Source organism: Ischnura elegans, chromosome 4 (assembly GCF_921293095.1).
Source record: "Ischnura elegans chromosome 4, ioIscEleg1.1, whole genome shotgun sequence".
NCBI classification, from domain to species: Eukaryota; Metazoa; Arthropoda; class Insecta; order Odonata; family Coenagrionidae; genus Ischnura; species Ischnura elegans.
Genome location: NC_060249.1, coordinates 46930863 through 46958477, shown reverse-complemented (window position 1 = coordinate 46958477; position 27615 = coordinate 46930863). Strand labels below are relative to the sequence as shown.

At 36.3% G+C, this 27615-nt stretch overlaps 1 protein-coding gene and 1 long non-coding RNA gene across 2 annotated transcripts; both read right to left on the bottom strand.

Annotated features, from left to right (window-relative positions):
• Positions 1-273: 273 nt before the first annotated feature.
• LOC124157396 (cleft lip and palate transmembrane protein 1 homolog) lies at positions 274-18425 on the bottom strand. Its single transcript, XM_046532072.1, has 11 exons — positions 18260-18425; positions 17575-17769; positions 17329-17487; positions 14429-14635; positions 12817-12934; positions 7857-7959; positions 5364-5605; positions 4726-4901; positions 4398-4644; positions 1365-1532; positions 274-1231 (listed from the first exon to the last, which is right to left on the bottom strand). Exons 1-11 carry the CDS (start codon positions 18362-18364, stop codon positions 1035-1037), a joined length of 1917 nt encoding a protein of 638 aa, XP_046388028.1. The 5' UTR covers positions 18365-18425; the 3' UTR covers positions 274-1034.
• Positions 18426-20132: 1707 nt separating this feature from the next.
• Positions 20133-25344, bottom strand: LOC124157395. The gene is made up of 4 exons (XR_006864585.1): positions 25043-25344; positions 24292-24442; positions 23549-23620; positions 20133-20205 (listed from the first exon to the last, which is right to left on the bottom strand). It is a non-coding gene; the product is annotated as an uncharacterized LOC124157395 (long non-coding RNA).
• Positions 25345-27615: the final 2271 nt, after the last annotated feature.

Genomic DNA, 27615 nt, shown 5'->3' with positions numbered 1-27615 from the left:
CCTCTACCTGCTAAATACACGCCCGGGGTCGACGGAAAAATATCTTCCCCGCTCAAGTCCCACACACAGTGGCAACTAAATATTGACGCTCCTGCAGTAACAGATTATAGTCAGGAGATTTTATCACAAAAACTTTGATGATAAAATAAAAGGCTAGTCTCCCAAAACTCTTTTGAAGTGAGATTTACATACTTCAGGAGCTAAGAAAGGGCTATTTTAAACCAACTTTGCGTATCATAATGGAAATATAACCAAAATAAATAATAAAACATGTAGATAAATCAACACTTTATTATACACACACTTTTTGATGGTACTTCTTACACTTAAATGAAAATTTCCAACTCCACTATTAAAATATGCGAACAAAAGGAAAATGACAGGAAGGTCAAAACATTTTCCATACACAGACAATTCTATGAGTACATTAAATTCTACTTGCATTGGAATGGTAGCATTTCTTTTATCACCACTGGCACATGGAAAATATGGATGGCTCAAATAAATAAGCAAAATCTGTCACATGAACAAACACAAATGAAAATGCCAATAAAAATATCAAAATTTAGGATGAAACAAACTATCTCCATTCAAACAATTAAATAGGTGATATGGTGCTGTAAATTAGCAATGGAAACAAAAATTCGGCAATGCATATTAAATTTGTCATTTCGAATAAAATTTTCTATGGCAATTTTAATAAATAAAACATTTTGTGCAACAAACAACTTTGGTCAATCATTCACATTTAAACCAAAATAGTTTCGACAATCTGAAAAAAGGAATCAACAATTCAATTATGTTTCAAGAGATAACACTTTATGTACTTTTGAAAGAAGAGCAAAACACCTGCCAACAAAAATGCAACTTAAGTCATCATGACAGCACCGGCATATGTAAATTATGAGATGCTAAACTTTCTTTCCAAATTTATACTCGATTGTTCGAAGACAACACTCATGTAATACAATTGCACAGCATTGTCTAAAAAGAATTTAGTTGCCACGCCTTATTCAGCTAACACTAATGCATTATTAATCTTTCTTCTTCCGTGAAGGAGATTTTGATGTACTGGGGGGTGGGGCTGCGTCAATAGCAGGAGTACCATTTACTTGGTTAGACTTGGCTGCAGCAGCCTCCTCCATCTCAGCAGAGAAACCAAACTCATTAATTCTGGAGGGATCAGTCTTATAAATCCAACGTTGGTACAGGAAGATAAAGAACACGATATCTACAAGGGAAAAAATTCAATATGAAAATTAAACTGGAAATGAACATACAATATTTCCTCAAGAATAAGTGAGAATATTAACAGAAAGTAAAATAATGCCATTGTTATATTTCAAAAAGAAAAAGCACTTTACCATCACGGAAACATCCCAGTCTGTACATAGTGGGCATTTTGATAACAAATGCAAAAATATCATCTATGAAAGTGTTGAAAAATTTGTAAGTCATCATCCGCCATGGCAAATGAGCAACTGATTTCATCTTGTAATTGATGAAAAGTTGAGGTGTCATCATAATAAATCCTGGAAAAAATCAAGGGTAATTAATCATCTTCATTCATCTCAAATCATTCATTAAAATTAACTACCAAATGTATGAGTGACCAAATGCATTGATTGAATCATGGTCAAAGTATTCTTTCACACAATACATGCAGCCATGTGAATGAATAACAATAGTAATTGGCAGGCATTGTGATAAGGTTATTTTTAAGACTTAGTTCACAGTTTATATTTTACAGCACACAAGGTAAACATATCCTTCACCTAATATCAACATCTTTAAATGTTCAAAATTGTCTTTCAAAAAGTGGTAATACAGGCAAATCAGCAGAGAAAACAACACAACTGCTTGTTGAGCAAGGGCCACTCCTTGTCCATGACCTGATAATTACAGTGGGTTAACCTTTACCTTGGAATTTTTCAGATTTAGAGAGAATTTGATAAAATTTTCCGTTGAATTGAAATGCTACATTAAATATCAGCAAAATATTAGAAAATTTTGAGCCTACAGCATTTGATTTCCATTATCAGCATCACACATTAATATACCTTTATATTACTTCATGTAAGGACACAGATTTACATGAGATACTCTGAAATCAGGCAAATAATGCCTAAATGACCAAATTAATGGGACATCAGAAAATAAAATGTGACACTGGAGGGATGAAAAATAGGATCATAAGCCACCTTAGGGCCCAAAATTGTGTGAGGCCCCAAAACATCATACTTTAAGAGGATGCTTAAGAAGTGAACAAGTGACAAGAACTTGGAAGAATAAGGTTTAATTAAAGTACTCAGGAAATACTGATTGTATGCAGAGATGGCCCATAGGTCTCAAGAGCTAACTACAGCATACTCCCTATTATCCAGGCTAATGATGGGGAGACTTGGCACTAATAATTGGAAAACACTGATAACCCAAAATTTCACTTTTGTCTTGTAATGTTCATAATTTACGTAAACAAACAATATGTTGTTATTTATGAAGTTATTCTGTTATTTTAGAGTGATTCCTGGACTCATTGAGAGCTTTCTTCGCCAGTTCACGATCTTTTTAGTGGCGATAACATGGTTGTCCTGGTATTACTAATGCTCCATGTAAGACCTGGTTTCAAAAACCACACATCTGTGGCTGTGTGATCACCGATACAGAATAGTGGTTTGCACGAATGCTTCAAAACCACTGCTTGACGTCGGAAACTACACTGTCAGGCATCACGCCACGTATGTAGTCGCGTCTAGCACAAGCTGCCTGGGTTGCAACTGCTGCGGGACGTGTATCCGTGATCACGGAGTGCAGTTGTGCACTGCAAGGCTTGGAAAACAGGAACACCGTGCTCCCGTGAATGCAGCTAAGGTCCAATCGCTTCCGTTTTACGAAGGGGATTCTTATGGAAATAATAAACCCGGTGTATCCTAGCATTAATGTAGTAACTCCGGTGATTTTGCGTCCTATTTCATTTTTATATTGAGATCGCGGAAAATATTGAGCAAGAGTGAAAATCAAGCACAGATAATCTGCAACACCAATATACTGCAGTCGGATAATCGGGAGTCTGCTGTATATCGTATTGAGCCTCCTTGGTTCATGCAAAACATAAGAAACTCAAAAAAATAGATTACGCAGTCCAGAGGTTTATATTTTGTCTGCTCTCCAGTGTAGACAATTAGCTAAGGTATTCAAAGCAGGAGGAAAATGACATTATTGTCCCTAAAAAGATTCGTGGTTGGGAGAAGAAAGCTCTCATGACTCAGGGAAGCAATCTAAAATAACACACTATGTGCGTAAAAACTAATATAATGGTTTGATTTGAGTAAATTATGATAATAATATTAATATACGAATTAAAAGTGAAGATTTGGATTATCACCATTTTCCAATTATTCGTGCCACCTCTCGCCATCATTAACCAGGATACAAGGGAGTTTACTGAATAATAATTTAACCCTTTCAAGACGGTAGAGTTCTCTCCATAGCATGACTGCTGGACTGAGCCCCAAGAGACTCTTCTGTTCCCTCATTACATAGCAATTACAGAATTTCGTTCAGAAGGGTCTTGCGGATAATCACACACACTCAGCACCAACCTTTTTCGACCCTTCCTAGCGGGGACTCTGCATTATCTCGGACTACGACAGTAGTTGGGCTCCCTCCTTTCCAGGTTTATAACCCTACCAACAGCATTGGTTCACGGTCATCTCATGCTTTGTTTATATGAATTAGCTGCATGGATAATTGTTGCTTATTTGTAAATTGCTCACTTAGAATTGAGCTCCTCGTTTTATTCTGACAATAGTCTAATTTTGAACGTAGCTTTACCATAAATATTAACGAATTTAATGTATCAACAATTTCCATGTTGATGTATATACTGAAGTCGAGATATAAGTTAAAATTCATGGTATAATTTCGCTTAAAAATTGTAAACGCTACTCAAAAGACAAAGAATTCAATTCTTAGTTTATATTTTTTGAGAAAGGAACAAATATTTATTTTGCAAACTGACTGAATGAACAATGGTATGACCACAAAGAGGGGTAAAATAAGGTGAGGAGTTCGGGTACCTCCTCCCGCATTTTGAGGGCGTGGCCTAAGTCCCACTGTGTTGGGCCCCTAATGTAAGACTTCGGACACCCCGACCATCATAAAAGGGGGGGAGCAAGGAAACATATATCTTTGGTATTCGTTCGCCTGCGTAGGAAAATCTCCAACGAAAATTTGTGGCTTTCGTCTCCCGGGTCAAGAAACGTCCTGCTGCATATTTTCGTCATTGGTACGGAAAGGGTTAAGCGCAAAATCTTAAATCAAGACCAAATGAACTTGCAAAAGATAGGGAAGTTAACAACCAATCCTGAGTCTCACGACTCGTAAGAGAAACTTACCAAATGTTAACAGGAATCCATAGAGCATGGAAAGGACCCATGAATACCATCCTTTATGCTCTAGATACAACAATGAATACACTGCATAACCACCAAGAAGTGGAAAGAGTGCCCATGATAGATATTTAAATGCAATCATGTCGTACTCCCGAGTACTGGATTTCACATAAGAGCCCTTGTCTGTGAAGTATATTCGAGGAAGAAATCCCAAAATTCTGTCTTCACGATTGATCTTGATGTCCATAACCTATCATGAAGAGAAAAATTATTCAAGTATACAGTTGCTAAAATTATCAACAGACAATGCAGAAAGAGTATGTAACATTACCTTATTTATCTTCCACACTTCAATACCCAACCCCACAAAACAGCTTATTTTTACTATAGTATTGGCGGGATTATCAAGTACATAAAGCAGGACCACCAATGACTGGAATACATTGAAAAAAACAGACCGCACTGACAGGCCTTCTAAAGACCTCCTATTGTTCCAAAACTGAATATCTGTAAAAAAATACATCATCAGAATTATTTTCACATTTTGAATATCACATTAGGAACATATTATGCACAATGTAACCAACTGACCCATCTGTAGGGTGGTTCTTTTGGATTTATATAAGGCTTGTTAAAAGTACAGCATGAAAATTAATAAATTAAAGGTCCATTCAATGGCACCACTACGAGTTCAGAGATGAGTTCGCCATTCCAAATGCCGAAAAAAATACGGCATTGAAAAAGGCAGAGGAAGGTACATGACCTCTCCTTGTCAAACCGATGGGAGACCAGAAAAAAATTGACACAAATGATCAATTGATTTGCTGGTAAAGTAGTTTCTCAACAAAGAAGATGGTCAAATTCCATTCAAGAGCATAGGTAGTGCCGCTCCTCATTTGTTTGGAAACCTATTCTACCAATAGTACATGCAAATGATAAACCTTGTCAAGTTAAAACAAGCCTACTAACCATTCTTAAATGCTAGCAGCTCAAATATGCTGTGAAGTGTGGAAACAACAATTGTGAGACCAAGGAGATACGGTGATGTCTCTAATAAGGCTTCCTTTAGAGTATCTTGATCTTCATCCTCTTCTTCAGTAAATGTGTCTCCCAGCACATTCACAGTCCATTTATTTCTCATGGCTTGAGCAGTATACAGTTGCCAACGGAAAAGCGATAATGGCTGGAAGATTAGCATCAACTCAAGTTCCCTGTAATTAGAGGGAATACAGCATATATTGAGTAAGCACAAAAAGTTATTACATTACAAAAATAGTTTTTACTTCACATAAATCAAGGACCCTATTCATCATGGTTATCATGAAAGGAGAAAAATTGAATTGTTTTCAAACAGTATTAACCCATTCAGTATTTTGTTCCTCAAAGGAAAGCCCTAATAGGAACTCTCTCTTCTGCCTTTACATGCAGAGGGGGGAGGGAGGAGTCATACCTAAACCACATACATAAACAAGTTAGAGGGGGATAGCCCAAAATTTCTAGTGCCCACAACATTGACAACTAAGGAGCAATGGTATGGAAGGATGAGAAATGAGGCAATTGAAATATGTATGTCTGTTTACATTTATCTCATGACTATCATATAATAATAATTCTTTAAATTGATTAATCATCACACAAAATCATTGGTATTTAATTGCTTGGAAGTACTCGAAGGACTCCAAATTATGCATTCAAAACAGAAAATACGATCTGCAAAGAATAAATAACTGATGATAAGAGTAAAGAGTCCTTTCATGACTTCAACATCTCAGTTTATGAAGTTATAAACATACCAATAAATTCTGAGAAGTACGAGGTGTGTAAATTAAGAAATGAGACTGATTCTATAGTGTTTGATCTGGTTATACTGGGGATGCAGCACGTGGAGGAGATGAAAACATCTGATATGCTTCAAAACAAATTTGAACACGCTAGATTAGCTGTCCATAGGGAATGTTTTTGCTAGAAAGGCTTTTTCAGTGCCTTCTGAAATTGAGTGACATCAATTTCGAACAAGGTTCTGCATCAGATATAAGACACGGTCTCAGGCATTATTTTGTGGAGTTGCTTCATTATAGAATAAAATAAAATAACTTAGTTTTATTCCACACTTTATTTTAAATAGCACGACCTGGGTTGCAACATCTAGTGTTATCATCAGGATTCTGATCACCTGATGATAACACTAGATGTTGAAACCCGGGTCGTGCTATTTAAAATAAAGTGTGGAATAAAACAAAGTTATTTTATTCTATTCTGCATCAGACTTGGACACAATGCAACAGAAATGTTTGAAGAACTCTGCCAGGCCTATGGAGACAGTGTTTTGTCGAGAGCCTAACTTTTTAGATGGCTTAAGGCATTTTCAGAAGGAAGAGCATTAATTGAAGACAAGCCTCACAACAGATAAGGTCAACATTGTTCTTCAAGAGCAGATGTTGGCAGAATCCACGATCTCGTGCACTCAGATAATCATTTCACATATAAAATGATTGGTGACGAGTTGGATTTCACTAACACAACTGTTCATTGAATTTGGACTGATGAATTGGGATGTGGGTGTTGCATCAAGACCATTCTATTATGTATTGATGTTCCCCTTCGATTGTAAAAATTTACCAGCGGTCCAATCAAGTTAACTTTCACAATCTACCTTTGCGATTTAAGGAAGAAGAACTTTTTCAAACATTTTAAATCTGTTTAAATCATGCCTGTAAACATAAATTTTATGAATTAGATTGCGTTTTTATCATTACTTGACCTTTTTTTCAACAATGCATCAATTCTGCAGATGCTGACACACATTCAGGGAAAAAATATTTTCCATGTTGCAGTGTTGCCTACATCAAGGCAACTGATCTATTCAATGGAAATATGTATAGTATTTAATTAATCCGGCATGCCTCTGGTTCCAAGCATTCTGGATTATCTATCTTCTACTGTGATTTATTCCATTAACTCAATTTTAATTAAAAACCCACTTATGTCTCCAGGGCTCGATAAGAGCAGACGAGAAGGATGGAGAGTCTCTGAGATGCCATTAGGGCAACGTGGGCTACCACTAGCAAAACCGAATAAACAGTTCCAGAAGAAATGGTTGACCTTCGTAAGAGAAGAATGATCCAGAGATTTTACTCTAGTACCCCTAGAACTGATGGGACCAAAAGGTCAAACAGATGCATCGCTAACTTTCTCATTATATAGAAGAGATGCTCACAGAAACTGCCACTTTTGGGGAGTTTAATTATTACATACATATATTTGTGGTGATTTTGAACCCTCCCCCACTATGTATATAAACAAAAATACGCACTATACGAACCCAAAAAATAAGCAAATTCACTACCCCCACTCCTTGGGAAAGCTTAGGTTTTATTATTTAGGCCCTAATTACGAAATTGCTAAAAATGAATAACAATTTAAAACATGACTTTAAAAATATTAACATTAAATATTACTTACTTTGTTGTTTCATTTATTGGATAATAATCTCGCAACATATTCCAGTAATCATTCAGGTACACAACAGGCTTATAATATCTGCCATCAGAAGTGAATTCTATGTCTGGAAATAAACAAAATACAAATGATTAAAGTGCAATGACTCGAAAGCACATCATATTCTCTGAGTGCAAAATAAAAGAAAGTACACACATTCACAATATTTTATGAATTTTTTCCGGTCTGTAATTAAAAAGAGGAGATATCTAACTATTCCAACATGTAAATGCAAAAATTAACAAATATCCTAAGTATTCACCACCATCTTCATCATCAACAGTCATCAATTCGAAGATTGGTTTAACGGAGCTCTCAACTCAATTCTCCCATCAGCTAACCTTTTCATACCTACACAATTCTTCTGCTTTGAACTCAACATCTCCTGCTCTATGTATCTCATTCATAGTCTACCTCTGCCGTTTTTCCCTTCTGCTGTACTTCAATTATAATTTTCATTTTTCCATAGTGTCTCATGATGTGGCCAATTTAATTGTTCCATCTTCTACCAAAGGCTTTCCAAAGACTACTCATCTTGAACTCATGCATTTTCACACAATCTAACCATTTGGTTAATACAGTGGAACCTCGATCTATCGTTTTTCAGGGGGATGGATGAAAAAAAACTATGAATGCGGGAAAACGATCAATGCGGGAATGTTTGACCAGGTTGCCTATGTCGAAGCACGTAGGTCATATTGTTGATTTGACTTATATCTCTTTCAAATATCCTAAAGGAACATCTTTGCCATAAAGGAACAACCTTGCTAAAAAAAGTTTGCACTGTACTTGGCATTTTCACTGCTATTATGGATTTCTGTCCGATGTAAAAATTCTTATCAATCAAATGTCATTTCAAGTACACGTATTTATGAGAGCAATGTGCATGTTGAGTCTAAAACAACCGCTTTTGCCGAGGCAGTGATTGGTTACGAGATGGATCAAAAAGGCCAAAAATAGTTTATTATTTGAAAATTTCCTTTCTAGCAATTAAATTTTTAATATGATTGAGGCCATGTGTAAAGCGTTAACAATGTTGCGTTAATCGTCAGTGGCACGCCCACCTGATCCTCGGCTTCATCCCACTTCTTGTTTTCACCGGTTAGCTCGCTCTACCCCCACCCCTGCCGTCATGTGCTAACGGACATACCGAGGCGCACTGCAATATTCACGCGCTTCTATCCCGGATGGTTTTCTTCATATTCAATTATTTTCAGTCCATATTTTAAAGTTCTCACTTGTTTCTTAGGATGGGTCATGGTCCGAAGGCGAATAAAAATAAAACTATTGAAAATAAAACCGGACTGAACCCACACGGAAAACACTTGCTGGTTTTAAGTCAACTCATCTCCTGGAAAGTACGTAACCACTCGTTCGTGGTGAAGTTCGGCACTAATGGTATCGCGTACGGCATAAGCAGAGCTTACTGCAGAGGGTGAAGCATGACCATATGACTACGCAATGAAATTTTTTGTCCTATAGAGAAGGCAACTTACCCACTCATTTCTAACAATAAGTAGCGTAGCTCTAGATGAATTCAGATTGCTAGTGGGGAGAAACTAAATATAATGAGAAGACATCGCTTCGTTAGCAACTCTGACAAGTGAGACTTGTAGCATAATTCGTAAATTGTAACCTGAAGCCCTGTTTTCGAAAAAAATGCTGCATCAACTGCCGAGAAGCTCACAATCAGTGCGAGGATATCAAGATTCGCCAGAAATCACCATCGTATTATTCCAACTATTTCCTCGCTTAAAATGCTTAAATAACGTTAGAAATACGTCATGTTCAGTATCATTCTTTTTGGAATTACGTGCACATTACTAATATTTCATTCTAATAAAAGTATAATACCAATTGCCGAAATTCATTGTTAGACACATTTTGAGGTGATTCATAGGCTGAAAAAATTCAGTGGGCGAGAATCGGAGAGCGTGAAACACGATTCTATTGTTCTCGCCCAACTTGATATTTTTTTTTCGAGGATAAGGCCTTCGTAATACAATCCCTCCATGAGCTGGGACCTTTTCTTTGTTAAGGAGAAGAGGAAAGCTTCAGAGGGGAGGAGGCGAGTGCTGAATGGAGTGGGATAGCGGATCTTGGGAAATGCGCTAATGTAACTATCCCACGGCACTCAGTTTCTCCCTATAGCATTTCTATCTCCTGGGGACGATTCAAACTATGTATCTGTCGTTATTAGCTACAAATAACACGTTGTAAACACTTCGTCTCATTTTCGTCAAACGATGGATGCGGGAAAATTATACGACGGGACCGCGATCTTCGAACGATCAATGCCGGAAAACGATACTTCGGGGAACGATGGATGCGGGAAAAAATTACATTGTCTTTATGGAACTTTATTTGGGACCAGGAACGGTGAACGATGAATGTGGGAAAACGATCAATGCAGGATCAATAGTTCGGGGTTCCATTGTAGTTTCCTAGTTTCAGGATGATCATAGCCTCTTCTCTTCTACTGCAGACCAATACTTTTGTTTTCTTCACGTTGATTTTCAGCACTGATTTTTACTCCTGGTGCTTACCATTGTATTTCATTTATCGCTTTCTCATTTAACAAGCTGAAAATTACGGGGGACAGGGCACAACCTTGTCTCACTCTTTTCCTTGTTTGTGCTTCTTCGCAGCTGGATCCTGATTCAATCACAGCTACTTTTTTTGTTATAAATTGAGGATAATTCCCTGGTCACTAAAAAACATTTATAATTTCTTTCAGGATTATAAGCATTGCATTCCAATCCACATAGTCAAAAGCCTTTTCTAAGTCCACGAGTGAGTTCGAGTGAGTTCTTCTCCATTCTCTTCTTAATGAGCAGCCTTAGGGCCAATATGGCCTTTTGCCACTGTTTTTCATAAATCTGAATTGAATCTTAATCCACAAGCTTCTCTCATTTCGTTCTATTCTCCTGTAGGTGATTTATATTACAGTAGACCCTCGTTAGTACGAACAGCGTTATTACAAAGTTAGCGTTATTACAAAGTTCTCGTTATTACGAAGCAATTTGTTGGTCCCGACGAAAAGGCCTATCCAATCTATAATAAAAGTAATGTAATTACCAAATTTTCGTTATTACGAAATTACAACCTCAGTTCTGGTCCTGGCGTATATGAACTTTATTACGAAGCGCCGCAAAATTGCAACGGCATTTAGGTGGATATACACTTCGCTACGTTATCATCATTGATCTACGTTTAAGTTCTCTTCTTGTACTGTGTCTGAGAGCATCAATTTTGGTTCTTTCTTCAGTAGGAGATACTTCAATATGCACTCAACATCATAAAATAAGCTTCATTCCTGTGGAATTATGGTTACCCACTCATGAACGCTCGTAAATTGGACGTACAGTTAGTCCTCTTCCTATGCACATCGGATTTACGAAATTTCAGAGATACAAATATTAGAAAAATTCAAGTGCACCTGAAATTTCAAATTTGGTGCCTTTGGAGTTTGTCGATGCGACACCACCTGGCGTATAGGAACTTGCACTTTGGGCATAATCTGAACAAAGTATCATTTACTCTGGCGTGAAGTCAGGAACTGTTCAGCGCTTCGCCCATTCTTTCTTCCCGCGGACAGCGATTTTTTTTCGGCTCTGGCTACATTGCAAGCTAGATCAGTTCATCACAATCGTGAGTTAACGCAAGATTGTGATGCAGTGTTACATTCTGCAGGATAACCACTCTCCTTGATGTCTTGTATAGGTTTATCAACTAACGAGCAAAGTACGCAAAGCATCTTCTTCGTATATCGAGGACTTGCGTATAATTTAATCGTGCATATTATACACCTGACTCGGAAGATTATAAATGCGGGAGATTGAAGACACAAGAAATTTTGACAAAGAATTTTTTTCTTTCGATAATTCCTAAAAGAAACGTTCATACGAACTCGTAATTACGAACATCCGTTTTTTTGGTCCCGTGAACTTTGTAATAACGAGAATCTGCTGCAATATCTTCGACACACAAGTTGTTTAACTAATTGTCCTAAAATCTAAAAATTTCTCAGCTCTCTTCTCTTTGGAAATAGAAATTATGATGTTCATCTGTAAGTCGTTGGCATGTTTCCTGTTGTGTAGATGTTGCAGAAAGTTTTGCAGAACTGTGGTGCAAGATTATATCCATTTTATCTCTCTTCCAGGTACTCCTTGCATCTTTTCGCTTTCTCTTAATTTTTAACCATATATCCATGCTTGCTCAATACGGGATTGCATCTGGTGCTCTGGTCCTTGAAGTGGTTTCTCAGTCTTCTCTTGGCATCTTCCCCTTTTCGATATGATAGGTTGCTCAGTACATCTTTGCAGAAATTCTTCCTCCACCTTTCTCCAGCTTTCCTCGCTTAGAAAATTATTTCATTCCATATTTTATTCTAGTTAAGCTGTCCTTCAGTTCGATTTTACTGTGTTGTCGTTTACGAATGTAATGTAAATAATCCTGTAGCTTCTATATTACGAGTCTCCCAGTTCTGGCCACATCATTTTGCTGATACCTAGAATGTCCAGGTTCATTCTTTGCATTAACACAAAGAGATTTAGACTGGAGAATTCTTCTGCAAGTTCGAAATATTTGAATGCTCTGACATTCCACATTCCTATGTTATCACAGTACACTGATGTATCCTCTCAGTCCTAGCCTGGAGATCTAATAGGGCATTATCTTTCACTTTCATGATTGGAGTAACTGTGCCTCCTAAAGTTAATAATGTGGTTTAACCTTTTAAATATTAATGAACGTGAATAATTAATTACCGAGTTTCATCCATATCATTTCTTAAAATATTGTATTTTGCTTTGGAAGGAATGTAAAATATGATGTTCAAGTTCATCTTAATTATTTAAATTTTTTTTAAACAGTAGCATGAATAAGTTTGGGATGAGTACACACAGTACGATGAGAGACTCACATTCATCCAATGGAGGGGGCACAGATCCATACACCCACCGAGTCTGGTCAGCTACAATATTTATAGTAAGGTTAGGATGCCAATGAGACACTATCTCCTCCTTCAGGGTCTCTGCTTTCTGAAATAAAAGAATGAAAATTTCACTCCTGCCCATTGAAAAAAAATTACGCGTCTTCAGAACATTGGACTTTACCCTTGAAAATGACAAGACTTGTTCTAACTAACAAGACCACTGTAAACCACCATTCATCAAACTGGGCATTATGACTATATGATCGGAGCAGTTACTAATGCATTTGTGATGCTAAAGAAAACTTGAGCTCCCTGGAGACAAGAGTTTGTATACATGACTACATCACTAGCAATTGGGATAAATTTGGTGGTGTCCTACTGCAGGTAGCCCAAAAGTACCAAATCCTTCAATGTTTTAAAAATGAAACTTTTTATTTACTATCTTTTCCACTTTACTACACAAAAACCAGATATAAACCCTTTCGCACCGAATGCCACACATTTGCAGTGAGGATTTTCTTCGCAAAAGAACAAAAGCTGCATATTTGCAGCATCAATTTTCCAACACAAATGAACAAAAGCCGAGTATGTGTGGTGTCAGGTGGAGGAAAGTGAGTGTGGCAAAAGCAATAAACCCAGGTGCATGGTCGCCCCTCAAGACCCAGCTTATCATGAACCCAGACCTTTCCTCAGCTGCTTAGATCTACCCTTTCTCACTCTTCCCACGAGGTCAAATAAGTACAGCTATTTGCAGTGTGTCTTAAAAAAAAAAATTTGTTGCTTACTTTTGAAAACGAATATTTGAAATGAATTCTTCTTTTTTCGCTTATCCCACGGAAATTTCAAACTGAGTTCTGCCGTTAATATCAATGGAGTTCAATTCAGTTGCAAATTAGTCGATATGGAACAGAAATATACTAAATCCATCAATATTAACATTAGAACTTTAGTTGAAATTTCTTCACACTCAGAAGAATATAGGGGATTCATTTCATACATAAAATACCAATGGGAACAAAAAATATTTGCTCATATGAAAGACCACTATTTCACACAGTTGACTTTGGACTGGCACTGCAAAGGAGTCTCTTAATCCGTCCACCGTCTTGGACAGCAGCCTAAGAAAAGAGTCAGCGTCCTGCTGAAATGAGTCCCAACCTTGGGACGGGTGCGAATCTCTGCCTTCCTACTGCGCAAGAGGGATGGAATTTTCAACGGACTCGTAATGTGAACGAATTTCACTCCACAAGGTTCATGTACGAAAGAGTTAAACATAGGCTAAAATATAATGAATTTTATTAATTGGAAGAATATGTTAAGAAAGTATGTATATCTTAGTAATTAAATTTTAATTCATGAATCTACATGTATGTATATTGCATGCACGACTATGATTAATACACATTTGTCATTTAGATGAGATTGAAAATTATTGCTAGCAAAATTAACATAAAATAAAATTCAAAGCATGCATATTGCCCAGTGACAAACTGATATAGAATATGAAATTCTTTCAGAGACATTTAATTAAAATTTACTGCTCATAAACAAGAGCTAGTCCAATGCTACAAGTATTTATGTATTATTTAATGCAACAAACCTTGACTTCTTCCTCTGATGCTGCAGTTTCACCCGTAAGTAAATTATGTGTTTTGGTATAACGCTGTTTTTTGAATTTGTTCAACATCCTTCTACTGTACGATACATGCTTAGCAGAATAGTGAGTTTTCCCAGTAGTAGGATCTGGAGACTTCCCTCTTTTTGTCATATATACATGGAGGAATATGGTGCCATTATTTTGAAGTCTCTGGAAAACAAAAAAATGCACAATAAGGAAACAGGAGATGAATTTGACCACAACTTTATACTATCTTCATATAAAGTAAATTAAAATATTATTCTTATTATTATTATGATTTACATAATGATTAAAACATTAAAATCATTATTATTTTTTCAGCTGTGAACCCTTTTTCTGCTTATTGTTAGTTCAGACTTAAATTTATCGCTAATTTTTTCCCCATGAACCATCCACAGAGGTTACATCAAGTTTAACACTATACCATTTTCCTGAACTGAAGGCGGCTGACCTTGAGCGTGCTTGCAACCTACCCACTCTTCTAGCCAATCACAGAAGAGCGACAGGAGAAAGTGTGCAAGAGCCCGCAGTCTCTCTCCGAACTCCGTTGAGTGCACATCGCTCTCCAGCTGGCAGTGTTGCCAAGCCGAATCTTTGGAGATCGCCGAGCGCTCGTTCTGCTGCCCCCGAAAGTACCGTTACTCCCAAGGCTGGCAACACCGGTCGACCGGATGGACGGGAGCGGAGGGGAAAAGGGAAGGGGTTGGAGGGGAACGGAGAGGTGGAAGGGGCAGCGCTTTCCATTGGCTACTTTCTATTTTCCACCCAGCCGCCTTCAGTTCGGGAAAATGGTATAGAATGACTGGAGTAAACTGCATACCTAATATTTATTATGACCGACAAGCTGTCAATTGACCGTTCCCCGTTTCCTTGCATTCTTTCTTATACCCTTCATAATTTTTTTTACAAGTATAGAAGTGTTCTGATTACTGTATGGCTAGTGTTTTACTGTAAGGCTAAGTGTTAAGAAAAAAATTGAACACTGCATAAAATATTAATAACACTGAAAAAACATTTATTGTAAAATAAAAATGGATCTCACTTACATAGGTAAAAAATTATATGTCATGTGTTTTAAGACACAAGTATCATTTCAAAGCATATTATGCATTTGCCATTTTTTTATTGGTTAAAAACATATATAAGAGCAAATTGAGTCAAAAAAGACAGCATTGCAATGAAGCATTACAAATGCGGTCCCAAGGTTTGTATTTATCAACTCTTGTGAGCATGTTTTCCTGATTTTCTGATTATGTTCACAGCGCCCACCCATGTATTTGGGCAGCTTAGTGTAAACACATCAGTGTACAAATGAACTAGTTTACCTGGAACATCCTAATGCATTATTTTTTTTCAGCATGTTTATAATCAAAATGCGTAAATGATTTTTCTGGGATAAAACGTGGAGCAATAGAGTCAGCGCTTGGATAAAGTGACAGAACTTGTGGAATTGAACGTATTTGAATCTCAAGGAGATAGAAAAAAATTCTTTTAGAATGTGGAAACATCCAGGATCGTATACATGATACTGGTAACGATCACCAGAAATGCCTTTGACCAACAGACCGCATCAATTTAGTGGAACGGAAAACAGCACACACCTTTACACCTCAACCAATGAAAATTTAAAGTGCTACAATCTGAAAATGGTATTTTACCCTGAAGTTTGTATGAATATATATTTTAGATAAAAACTGTACCACAAAAACCTAATTTGAATTATTAGCATAAATAATTTTTAACTAATTAAAACTGTATTTCAAAGAGCTGATCACTCCTTCAGTGATACCAAATGAAATTTATCACCAATAACATTTTCCTGCCTCCGTTTGGAACTTTATTTAATTTAAAGGGTAATTTTGTGCCACACACAGTCTGGAACTTTGCCATAACGGGTAATTTTATGCTTTCCAGGCCCATAGCAACACGTTTTCTTTCTTAATAGGTGACACCCATGCTTCATATTAATGGCAAAATGGCTGCATAATGGGATTTTATGGAAAAATGCAGCAAAATATACTGTGAAATAAAGTCAAGTAGCTACAAGTTGGTGCTAACCTTCGCTACACAGTCAGGATGACAACCTAACTCCCATCGAGCTCCTGAAGTGCAGCCATGCTCCAAATGTTCAACAGTAATTTTCATCCATTTGTTGTACCTATAGCTCTCCCCTGACTATAACCTAATTTCCTAGGTATGATATATGGACTTTAAATAGCTATTTCTAGTACAAAAGAACTAAATAATTGAGGCTTTCTTGACCACCCAACACAGGGTATTGCCTGAGGTAGTCAAAGTAAATATTAGTGAACCATGTTTACATCTCTCAATCCCAATTTTTATTTCCATGATTTCATAGACCAGTGTGAACCCTACTCTAGTTTAAAGGTATGGTGGGAAAAGGAGACAGACATTATTGCCCCACGGTCTGCGATGTCTTCAGTACTATTCTGGTCAGCCTAACCAATGTCACCAATAGAATGCAACCAAGTATGTGTCAGATAAGAGGATGGTAGAATTAAAATCGTGCAGAGTCATACAGTCAATGGAAAGACCACTACAGAACAGCATGAAAAATTGTTAAAAAATGATAATATTTCAATACGTGTATCTGCTTGAGAATTATGATTTTTCGATTTTTCAAGCCATCCAGGCCAAAGAAAGCAAATGCCACGTTAATAGAAACAGGAATACACAACAGGCAATCAATTGCTTAAAAATAATTTCAATTTGATACCACAATCTTCTGGACATGGGCTTAACTTTAATGATACTGAAATTTCTATTCTGAACTTATCCAGTAGACTAATTACACCAAAGCCTTATTCAGTGGGGTAAGAGTAACTCCCCAAAACACTAACCTCGGATGCTTTAATTGTGGTGCGATGAGTGTAGGTACCATCTCCCATTGGACCTGCAGTCCAATCACCATACACCAAATTATTCTGGGTCCAAATTAGAGATTCTGAATTATTGAAATCTGTGAAAATATCATCTTCTGACACATACACGTAGAGGTCCTGTGAAAATTTAGAAAAAGAATTGCAGAGTTGCATGAAAATCAATTGATGCGAACAAAAAACAAAGATATTGGATAGTATGCATACCATTAAGGCACCCATTTCATAAAGATTGAGGGCTTCTGTTCTAGGGGTGCTGGAAACAGCAGTGGGGTCTTGAGCTGGTGCCGGACGACGAAAAAATGACATTACGAAATACATAATAAGACCTCTTATTATAAATGTTTTAGCAAATGAAACGACGGACTCTAATCTGGAAGGCTGGTGAGCCTGCTGTCCATCCTGAAATGGAAATAAACATGCAAACATTGAAAGTTATCCATCGGCATCAATTATGGCGACAAATATAGAAAATAGGAAGATCGCGGAGTGAATAGCCATTTCTAGTACAAGAGAACTAAAATTTACCAGACTTTCCCGATCACCTAAGACATTATATTACCCAGCATGAACTTAATATAGCGGTAGCGAGCCAAGTTTACGACTTTATTAAGGAGTATTCCACATTCACTACATAAACTATGTATTGATTCTTATCCTCCCCCCAATCGAAACATCAAATGGGTAGGTTTTCATTCCAAACAGTGACTGAACCGTCCTGATTTTTAGTATCAATTTAAATTAGACAAAGAAGACCCAATATATCTTTTCATCATATTGGATAAAAGTATCGTTTCCTTAAAATAAGAAAACAACAGTAGCTAGTCAGCATGACCGGGATAAGACAACGAGGTAAACTGAGAAGTTAGAAATAAGAATTTAAACTCTTTACTTCAATTTGTTCTCCATTTTCATTTGAGGACTGATTTCCATCTGAACTAGGCTCCAAATCGGTCATTTTTGCGGGATCACTTTCCAAGGTGTTATCTTCTACCATGATTCAGACTTTCCTGTAATTTCTGCTAATGACAATGTGAAGACAGAGGGCGTTCTTATCGTTTCTAAGAAACAATTGAGGTCCGAAATAATATTCGCAAGAGGGAGGATGAGTTTTATTTATGAATATTGAAAAAAATGATGCAAAATTTAAATTTATTTCTACTAAGACAATTTACTACATGTTTCATGGTAAGGATTGCTATCGGCTCTCTTCTTCAAAAAATAAAAAAATGTGGACGTTCAACGTTGCCTTAGCTCAAATTCATGAAACATTTTTCCGAGTGGGAATTCAATTATGAATCTTCGGTTTCAGACTATCCGTCATGCATTAAGAAAATCTGGTCCGTTAGTTCTCAAAATTCACCAGATTCACCAATGATGCTATGCTGTAGTTTCATGGGATAAAGTAATTAATCGTTGCTGCCGTGTGGAAATATTTTCTTTTGGTTGGTGGAGTCACCACGGGTAGCGCTATCTCTCACAGGGCTCGAATTTACTTGTAGAACGTAGCATTTTTATAGTTAATTAACGAATAAATAAGTAGTAAATTAACAAATTAATAGGAGAATGGGCTGTGAATTTTCTTTCATATTCGAATAAACGCAAATTTAAGGTAAAACTAAAAATTTTATAATCATGGAGCCAGGTGCATGAACAAAAATAGCCGGTAGCATGTTGATTTGATTAGAAAATGATTTTATTCTTACATTCCTTGATGAAATTAACCATGTTACTGGCCACCAATTATTAAAGAAAATCGAAAACAGCCTATGCGACTATTGCGCCTCTACTTTACCCATGAGAAAGTACAAAGAACATGGCTGATAACAACCAGAGTCCTCTGGATGGCAGTTCTCTACACTACTACCTCATAGGGTCGAGTCGTTCCATACACTTCCACTATGGGAATTGAGACGTCCGCCATTTTAGTTCTTCCGTCTCTATAGAGTCTTATGGGGGAAAGTGATATAATGCCAGTTTTTTCATAAATACGCGATTCCTGTCGCATTTTCGGTAATTATAAATTATAATATATTCAATCTTGATGTACTGGGAACACTTTACTATCAATTGTAAATTTTAAATCGTGAAAAATAACAAATAATCGCGCTTCAGCCAAGTTTTGATTATTTTCACTGGACGTTTTTCTAGATATGAAAAACTCATATTTATGTCTGAAACAGGGTAAATTATTTCCAAAACTAATATTACTGCTCCCAGGGCTACTATATAGCGTTTTTTTTCTCGTTAAAGGAATAATTTCAGATTTTGAAAAGTCCAATATCAGCTGAGAGAGAATTGTTATCTTCAGATCGGAAGAGATTTCGCATGTAATATCCGAGTGAACTTCCATGAAAACAGCGCAATGGATATTATACGAGGAATTTGAGGACAAGTCTGGTTTATTTTTAGTGCCGAAAAATCGGAAATATTATCCTACCCCAAAATTAGACAAGAAAAACTACAGAAGTCACAAGCTGTCATGCAGTTTATGTACTTTTCACGAGAGTTGCAGATCATAAAAGATATCATCAAAGGAGGTATATAAAAGAAAAAAATCACATTTTTCCAAAGTATATAATGTACACACACCACAAATGTTACATTTTAAGATTTCCAGAATGATTTAACAATTCCATTGAAACTAAGATTATTTACATATTGCAAAATAAAAAATAAATCTTAAGTGCACAAGATGTAAAATTTCTATTAAAATGGATTCAAATTAGTAGGAGAGAATGATGAATAGGTGATAACAGCTGCCACACATCTTGCATTCTTCTCAATGTTGCTATGTTCCTTTACCACCAATGACATTGACTACTCGAATATCTGAACCTGTAATTAAAAATATAAATACAATTTCGAGCTTTATTACACCAAAAGCATTAATTCATAAGTAATTTTAATCAACAGCATCTTACAATTAGTGATACATCAAATTCTCACAATCAACAGTCCTGATAAAGTTCTATAATGTGTAGATGTTTATTAAACATACAATCACTTAAGTTTCTATACAATCTTTCATGGTTTAGCAATAGGAAATTAATAAACGTGCAATTTCAATTGGCAGACAACTTGCTGGAAATTAATATTATTACCAAGATGGCCTGATGAAGACAATCGTCTAAGGACAGGTGGAAGGCAAGAATGGAAAAGGAAGACCTCGAACAAAATATATGGAACAAGTAAAGAGAGATGTGAAAGAGAAGAAATACGTAGGAGTGAAAAGATTAGCTGATAGGAGAACTGAGTGGAGAGCTGCGTCAAACCAATCCCAGGATTGTTGACCAGTGATGATGATGATGACCAAGATGGCAATCTTCCTGTCAGCATACAAAATTATAAAAAGGAATAATATGACATTAACATTCCACAACACTTACTCAGTGGCATAACTATGGGGGGAGGAAGGGAAAGATCCCTCCCCAAAGCCTCAGAGAAATAAAAAAATTATTTATAATTATTTTATATATTGAACTGCATTGACTAAAAGTTAAATCTTTAGCGCCAAAATGATTTCAAATGTATTTCCAGGAATGTTATTCTTCAAAAATTTTCTTGGACTGATTCGTTGTCTGAGGGGGAGGGAGGTGGTTGCTACCCCAGGCCATCCTATCCTTCCCAAAGCATATTCCTAGTTACGCCATTGCCATTACTCCTTCACACAAATATTTCAACATTTATCAGATCATCTAAAATTATTATCAAATTGAATACATACAGTCATATTAAACTACTCCATTGCCTAATCTCGACCATCCTATGCTCTCCCCCTTTAAAAAATATTTACATTTTAAAACATTCCAAACAGCGGAATAGGTTGATAGATTTCACATTTAATAGGCATTCTCAAACATATCCCATATTTTAACCCCAGAATACTGTTCAGCAAAGAATTCATGTCAATGGTGAAGGTACCCCCCAATTAATGACCCTCATTATAACGATGAACACCATTTACCCATCTCCATCAACACCACCATGGAATGTGTCATACAGTTTCCTCTCGTATTACATCCATTATAATAACATTCAGACCAGGATTAAGCAGTCAATAGTTATGGAAAAAAATTGACTGTATAAGAGGAATCTCAGAATAGTAGTGAATTAATGCACAGCAAGACCAAACTTGCCTATCAAAAGAACCACTAGTAATTATGAAGAACAGATTTCAACCCCAAAAAACTGTTCAGTGAAGAGTTCAAGTCAATGCTCATGGTACCCTCCAATCAATGAGATGAACAACATTTACATTCTCCATTAACACCGTCATGGAATATATATTCCTTTAAGTACAACATATAATGTAGTAATTTGCCAATAAGGATTAAGTAATCCTCACTTCTGGAAAGAAACTAACTTAAAAAGAGGAATCACAGAATTGCAATGCAGTTATGCACAAAAAAACTAAACTTACCCATCAAAAGAAGCATTCTGAATTATGAAGAAGAGACTTGGCACTAGAAAAAGTTTTGAAAGCAACTTAAGCTATACCAAGAAGGGCAAGTATCGAAGGAAAAATAAATATATTGGCCCATGCTGCTGATGTAGCCTTAATAGCCTATAGTAAAAGTAACCTCAAATCAGTAGCCCAAGTAGAATAGTAATAAAAGTAGGATTACAGTTAATTGAAGATAAGACTAAATATATGAAAATTGGAAGAGTGGCAGAGCCTAAAATTTCTCTGCTGGTGTTTGGTAGTCACCATTAACTGCCAAAATTAAATACATAGATGAAGAGATACAAACGGGGATAAATTAAGCTAATAGATGCAACTGGAGCCTATCAAAATTATCGTAGATTCAACTTCTCAATATACCAACTCCAGATATATATCAACTCAAGAAAGATAAAAATTAAAATGTATACTATCATAATACAGCAAGTGCTCGTATATGAGGCTGAGGTAAGGACCCTAACAAAGCAGCCCTAGAAGAAGTAAATAACTGTTGGAAATTAAATTTTGAGAAGGATATATGGTCCAACATTTGACGAAGGGGTTTGGAGAATACTGAAAAACATAGAGCAGGAAACTTCATAAAACAAGATATTGTCACTGTGATCAGAAGTAGGAGAATTGCATGGCTTGGTCATGTAAGAAGAAGTGAGGAGTATGGAGAGGTCAACCAGAGGGAAGGCACCCATAAGGAAGACCAAGACTAAGATGCAATGACCCAGTGGTTGAGGACATGGGATGAGTTGGGGAAAAGGTTGACATTATGGAGGACAGAGGAGTCTGAAGAGAAAACTTGTTGGTAAGGCCAAATATCAACTTGGATTTGAGTATGGAATCATATTACTTGCAATATTTACTTTGATTAAACATGTTTTGTGCTTGAATTCCCCCTCTCTAAGAACGACTGTTGCACTTATTTGTAATTTGATTTCAGCATTAATCTCATGAACATAATAACATTTCATACATACTAATTTCCTCTTCAAAAATAAGGGGGCACTTCGTAATTGGAACTTTAAAACTTGACTGAAGGATTAAAAGCAGTGGCTTCATAGTATGTGGTTTATAATATCATTGATTAAAAAATTCAACCATGTTGCAATGACCTATTGCAAATTTTTTTTAACCATATGCTGAAGTAGAAAACTGAAAGTAAGAATTACAACTCTACAGCATGCTTAAAACACTCTGTTGTACTTAAACCATACAGTATAGTAGGCCTTTATAATGTATTCTACTGAGGACCAAATGATTCTTTGGTGTTCTATACAACAAATACATGAACTAAACAAGAAACCCAAAAATTACATCTAAACATGAATTATCTTCTGCATGTTAATCGATGAAGCCATAATATCTTTGGAAAAGAATGATGCCAAGCTTAAAATGATAAAAATTCAGCCAATCAGTGATGTATAAAAAAATAAAAGCTTATACTACAATTAAGTTAAGTTCAAACTCAAAGAGAACCAATGCGTCTAATATTTACATGCCACTTTCATTATGAGGTTTTTGACTTTTACTTTGCAGTGCACCATTTTCCTCTATGAACTCTAATGAATTACCTTCAACAAATATATTCAAAGCTACAAACACTAACCTCAACCCTTAAGAAACAAATAAATGGCAATGTGGTATCCTATTCATACATGCATGCTGGTGAGAAAGGGTAGTTGAACGCTCAATGCCAGGGTATTTCTTGTAAAAAGTAGAACTTACCCAATCAGTAATTTTAGCATCGTGTGCTAGTTCTTCCTATGTTGCTCCCTTGCCAAATGACACTCTTGGAACCTGCATGAACAGTAGCAGCAACATGCAAGTGATAATGCAAATCAATTTTATTAATTTATTCCAATGGTAAACATTACTGATCACTAGAATATAGAATCAACGCAAAAGGAAATGGCAGAAAATCCCCCTACGGCTTCGGATAAACACCATAAATGGATTTAGGAGTACAATATCCTAGGTTTATCACAACGTATCACTAAGAAATGCATTTTAAAGAAGTTTTTATTGCAACAGAAATCATGATATCTCAAAAATATCATTAAAACCATATTATTTTCACACAATACCACATCAGGTCTTGAATAAGTTATATCTACACATTAACAATAAGCTCCCAATCCACTCTTGACAATCACTATTTATAAAACATTTATAAAAGCACAATTAAACACACAGGCTAAATAAAAGTAAATGTATAAGTAAAACAATAAGTTCTAGAAAAATTTATATGAATAATTTACACACTGACAACAAGGCATTGAAATTGAAATGATGTACGAAGAAATAATAAAAAAAACTCCTAGTTTTCCATAGCCATATTTTTTAAATAACTCAATAATTAGGCATGAATAGTACCGTCCTCTTTGATAATCACTGAAGCCATTTCAGAAAAACCTAATTAATTATATATTTCCATATTTTACAATTAGTTACTAAGCCCGAATACGTACCACAAGTAAATATTCGGCCAAAGATGTTGAAACTTCAAGTACACAGGAGCAGACAGCAGCATAAGCACTGGGCCACGACAAAAGTTCGGTATTAATGTATTTTTCCGTTTTAACCAGCCCAATGAATGTAATCCTCTTCACTGGACTTAAACTGGAATTAAAAATTCGGAATGAGTCAAGGAAAAGATTAGTCGCAAAAGCGACTCGTCGAGATTTTAATTGCATCCTAAAATTAAGCATTCACACTACTTCGAAATATAATAGTCATTCTTCTCATAAACTACACACAAATAAAGCAATGAAAAGTGGAGTTTCGTCCACTAATATGTATCCAGATGCGCAGATTCTACTCAAAAACGTAATTGCCTTCATTGTTGTAAATGACCGTAAGATTACTTCATACCGGCATTGACAAAAACAAATATTTTTATTGAATACAAAACTAGCAGCACTAACAGTTATTGTTACAATTTCTGGTACGTAGATAAAGAACTACATCAATCATCTCTGCAACCCAGACTAAATATTATATTTTAGTCACAAAATTTCACATATTCCATTGATGAATAGAAAACACAGGAGCACATAACACTCGTCAAGAACCTCGCCGGATTATCTGAACCGGAACACATATTTTTTAAAATTACTACTTATGCACAGTTCAAACCTAATAATTGAAATACGTGGATAAACACTAATAAAAATTTAAGGTAATAGTATTAAAGGAACCATTAAGTGTAGAAAAACTTACCTCACGTAGGCGGGAAGACGTTGCTTGGTGTCACTTGTCCCTTCGGCATATTTGAAGCCATTTCGCTCTTCTCTCAGTATTTTGAGGGAAACTTAAATTTTTAAACACGTCCTTGGTGCTAATGGAGCAATTAGGAGCCGAACTACAACCTATTGTGCCGTATTTCTACTACAAATAACGGAATATCTTGCCGAGCAACTGCCAGCCACATTCACTTTCTATGTGTAAACAACAAGTGCAGAGAACAAAGATGGTAGGATGCGACGACTCAACTTTGTAGTGTATTATCAACAATCCAGAGGACTCTGATAACAACTACTCCAATACTGCAAACATAAGATATCCGTACTTCTTGCCTTCATAGGGCGTAGTCCAGTACAAGCTCCCAGTGCTCCGAAGCACTGGAAGCGAGTCTCTTGCCCCGTTCACACTACGTCCTTTTTACGCCGGTTAGCCCCGACCATGGTTACAAAACGAGGTGTGAACGCAAGTTCCCGTTAACCGTGGTTGGGATTCTGACCACCGTTTTCCGACCATGGTTGGCGGTAGTTCATGCGTGTGTGAACGCAAGTTGGTTAAAAGCTGGTTAGAAAAAGAAGAAGGCGAAGCAGCAACGAAGTGGGATATAGGAGGAAAGAAAACAGAAAATAAAGTTTCGAAGAGGAGACGGCCGTTATTGTTGAATTATATTCGTCAGAATTAATTCAAAGGAAAGTGCTATTGATTCATTCCGTAATGTGTTGTATAGTATGAGATTTTAAACCTGATTTAAGTTATGCGATATACTTTATAGTTCGTAGTGAATTAGCTATTAGATCGTATTGAATTGTTACGGACAGATTGAATTATCTATATTAATATTTTGCTAGAATTAAGTAAAATGTGCGATACTACCATAATAAAAATCCGAAGGTCACAATGATTTTAATGTTTTGGTGAGAGTTCTTTGTCCCAGTTTGAAAAAGATCACTTATGTTCATCCTTGAACAAAAGTTCTTCCCATATCAATATAAAGTATCAGGCTATCGGCTAGTTAGATGTTACGATAGAAAATAAATTTAGAAACGTCGGGTGATACCACATATCGCAAAAATTACCATGTTCTCTCTCTTATTTCATAAGTTAAATTTCAACAATCGTCACATTTCTGCAAGTTATTCGTCCACATTTGAAGAAGAGGTAAAAGAGTTTTAATTTACGGTATAGCATCAGAGTGGATCATGTCCTTTGTCAAAGTCAGAAAACAATAATAGCTAAGAATGTAATGCAGCGAAAAGAGTATCTCCATCCCAAATCACAAGTGTCTCAAATTGAGGCTCGAGTCTCAAGATTAGGTCCTCGATTTTCTTCACCTACATCAATGATTTGTCGACACATCCGAATCAAGGGCAAGTAGTAGTATATGTTGTTGATATCAACCTAATTATCAGTAATATTCGCTTTCATTCGTATTAAATAGAGCAGTAGAAGAATGCAAGCCACACTATGGATGAAATGATTAGTTGGACGAACACATTTGAATTACCTTCTACGTAGCAAGGAACAATGATTGTCGACGCTGGAATGCAATTTTTAATTCATAAGCAGCTCATAATATGCACATATGTTTAAATTCATCATCAATATCATTGCAATTAACACAAGAACTTTTCCCTGCACATTCTATATTTCTTTCCAACAAGTTATTCGCTCTTGTCAATTCATTTTTCACTTGGAATTACTCTACCACTCATCAGATGTCGCCAGGGTCTAACCATAGTTGAGTGTGAACGCGCGTTGGTTCTGACGTCATCTTACGCTGGTTAAGAAAGATGGTAATGTGAACGGGGCATTTGCGTGGTCCAGTAGAAGCTACAAAAGCTCCCGTGGCGCTCTCGTACGTCACGCATGACGTCACTATATTCGCTTCTCTCTCGCTACAAACGCTCCCAGAAATAGGTAGGGCGGCTGGAGCGAACCGGTTTTCAGCGCGAATTTGAACGGGAAGGAAGGCAAAAGAAAATGGTGTTCATAACAATTGTGGACCTGGCCGGCAATAATATGACCATTTGGAGTTGATGGAAGAAGTCACTAAGAGAGCCTGGATAGTAAATGCTAAAAACAAATAGTTAAAGAACTATTCGGGGGATATTACGGTGAGGCAAATGGCTGTAACTCAATGGTTTCACAATTCAGAGTCGCCACGGGCCAGATCGGGGAAGAAATTGAGCGGCAAGACCAAGATATCTTATAAAATTTGTTGTTGTGATAATTAATTATATATAATATTATTTAATTATTAGTGGTTTAAGCTTGAGCTAGCGAGAAGGGGAGATAGAAAATGGCTATTCGAAATTAATAAGACATGTAGTGAGTGAACTTTCCGGTCGAAGCATTAATTCCGTCCGTTACATATAAGAATTATGTTAATTTTGTAAGTTATATTGATTTATTTGTTATTTAGATCAATTATTAGTTATTTGAACTTGATATTGCGTGAAATTGAGATAGAATATGACTTCTTAGGTTAGGGTACGTGAACTTCTAGTTAAAGCATTCCGTTTGTTGCTTTTCGGCGGCCAACCTAGGTTTTC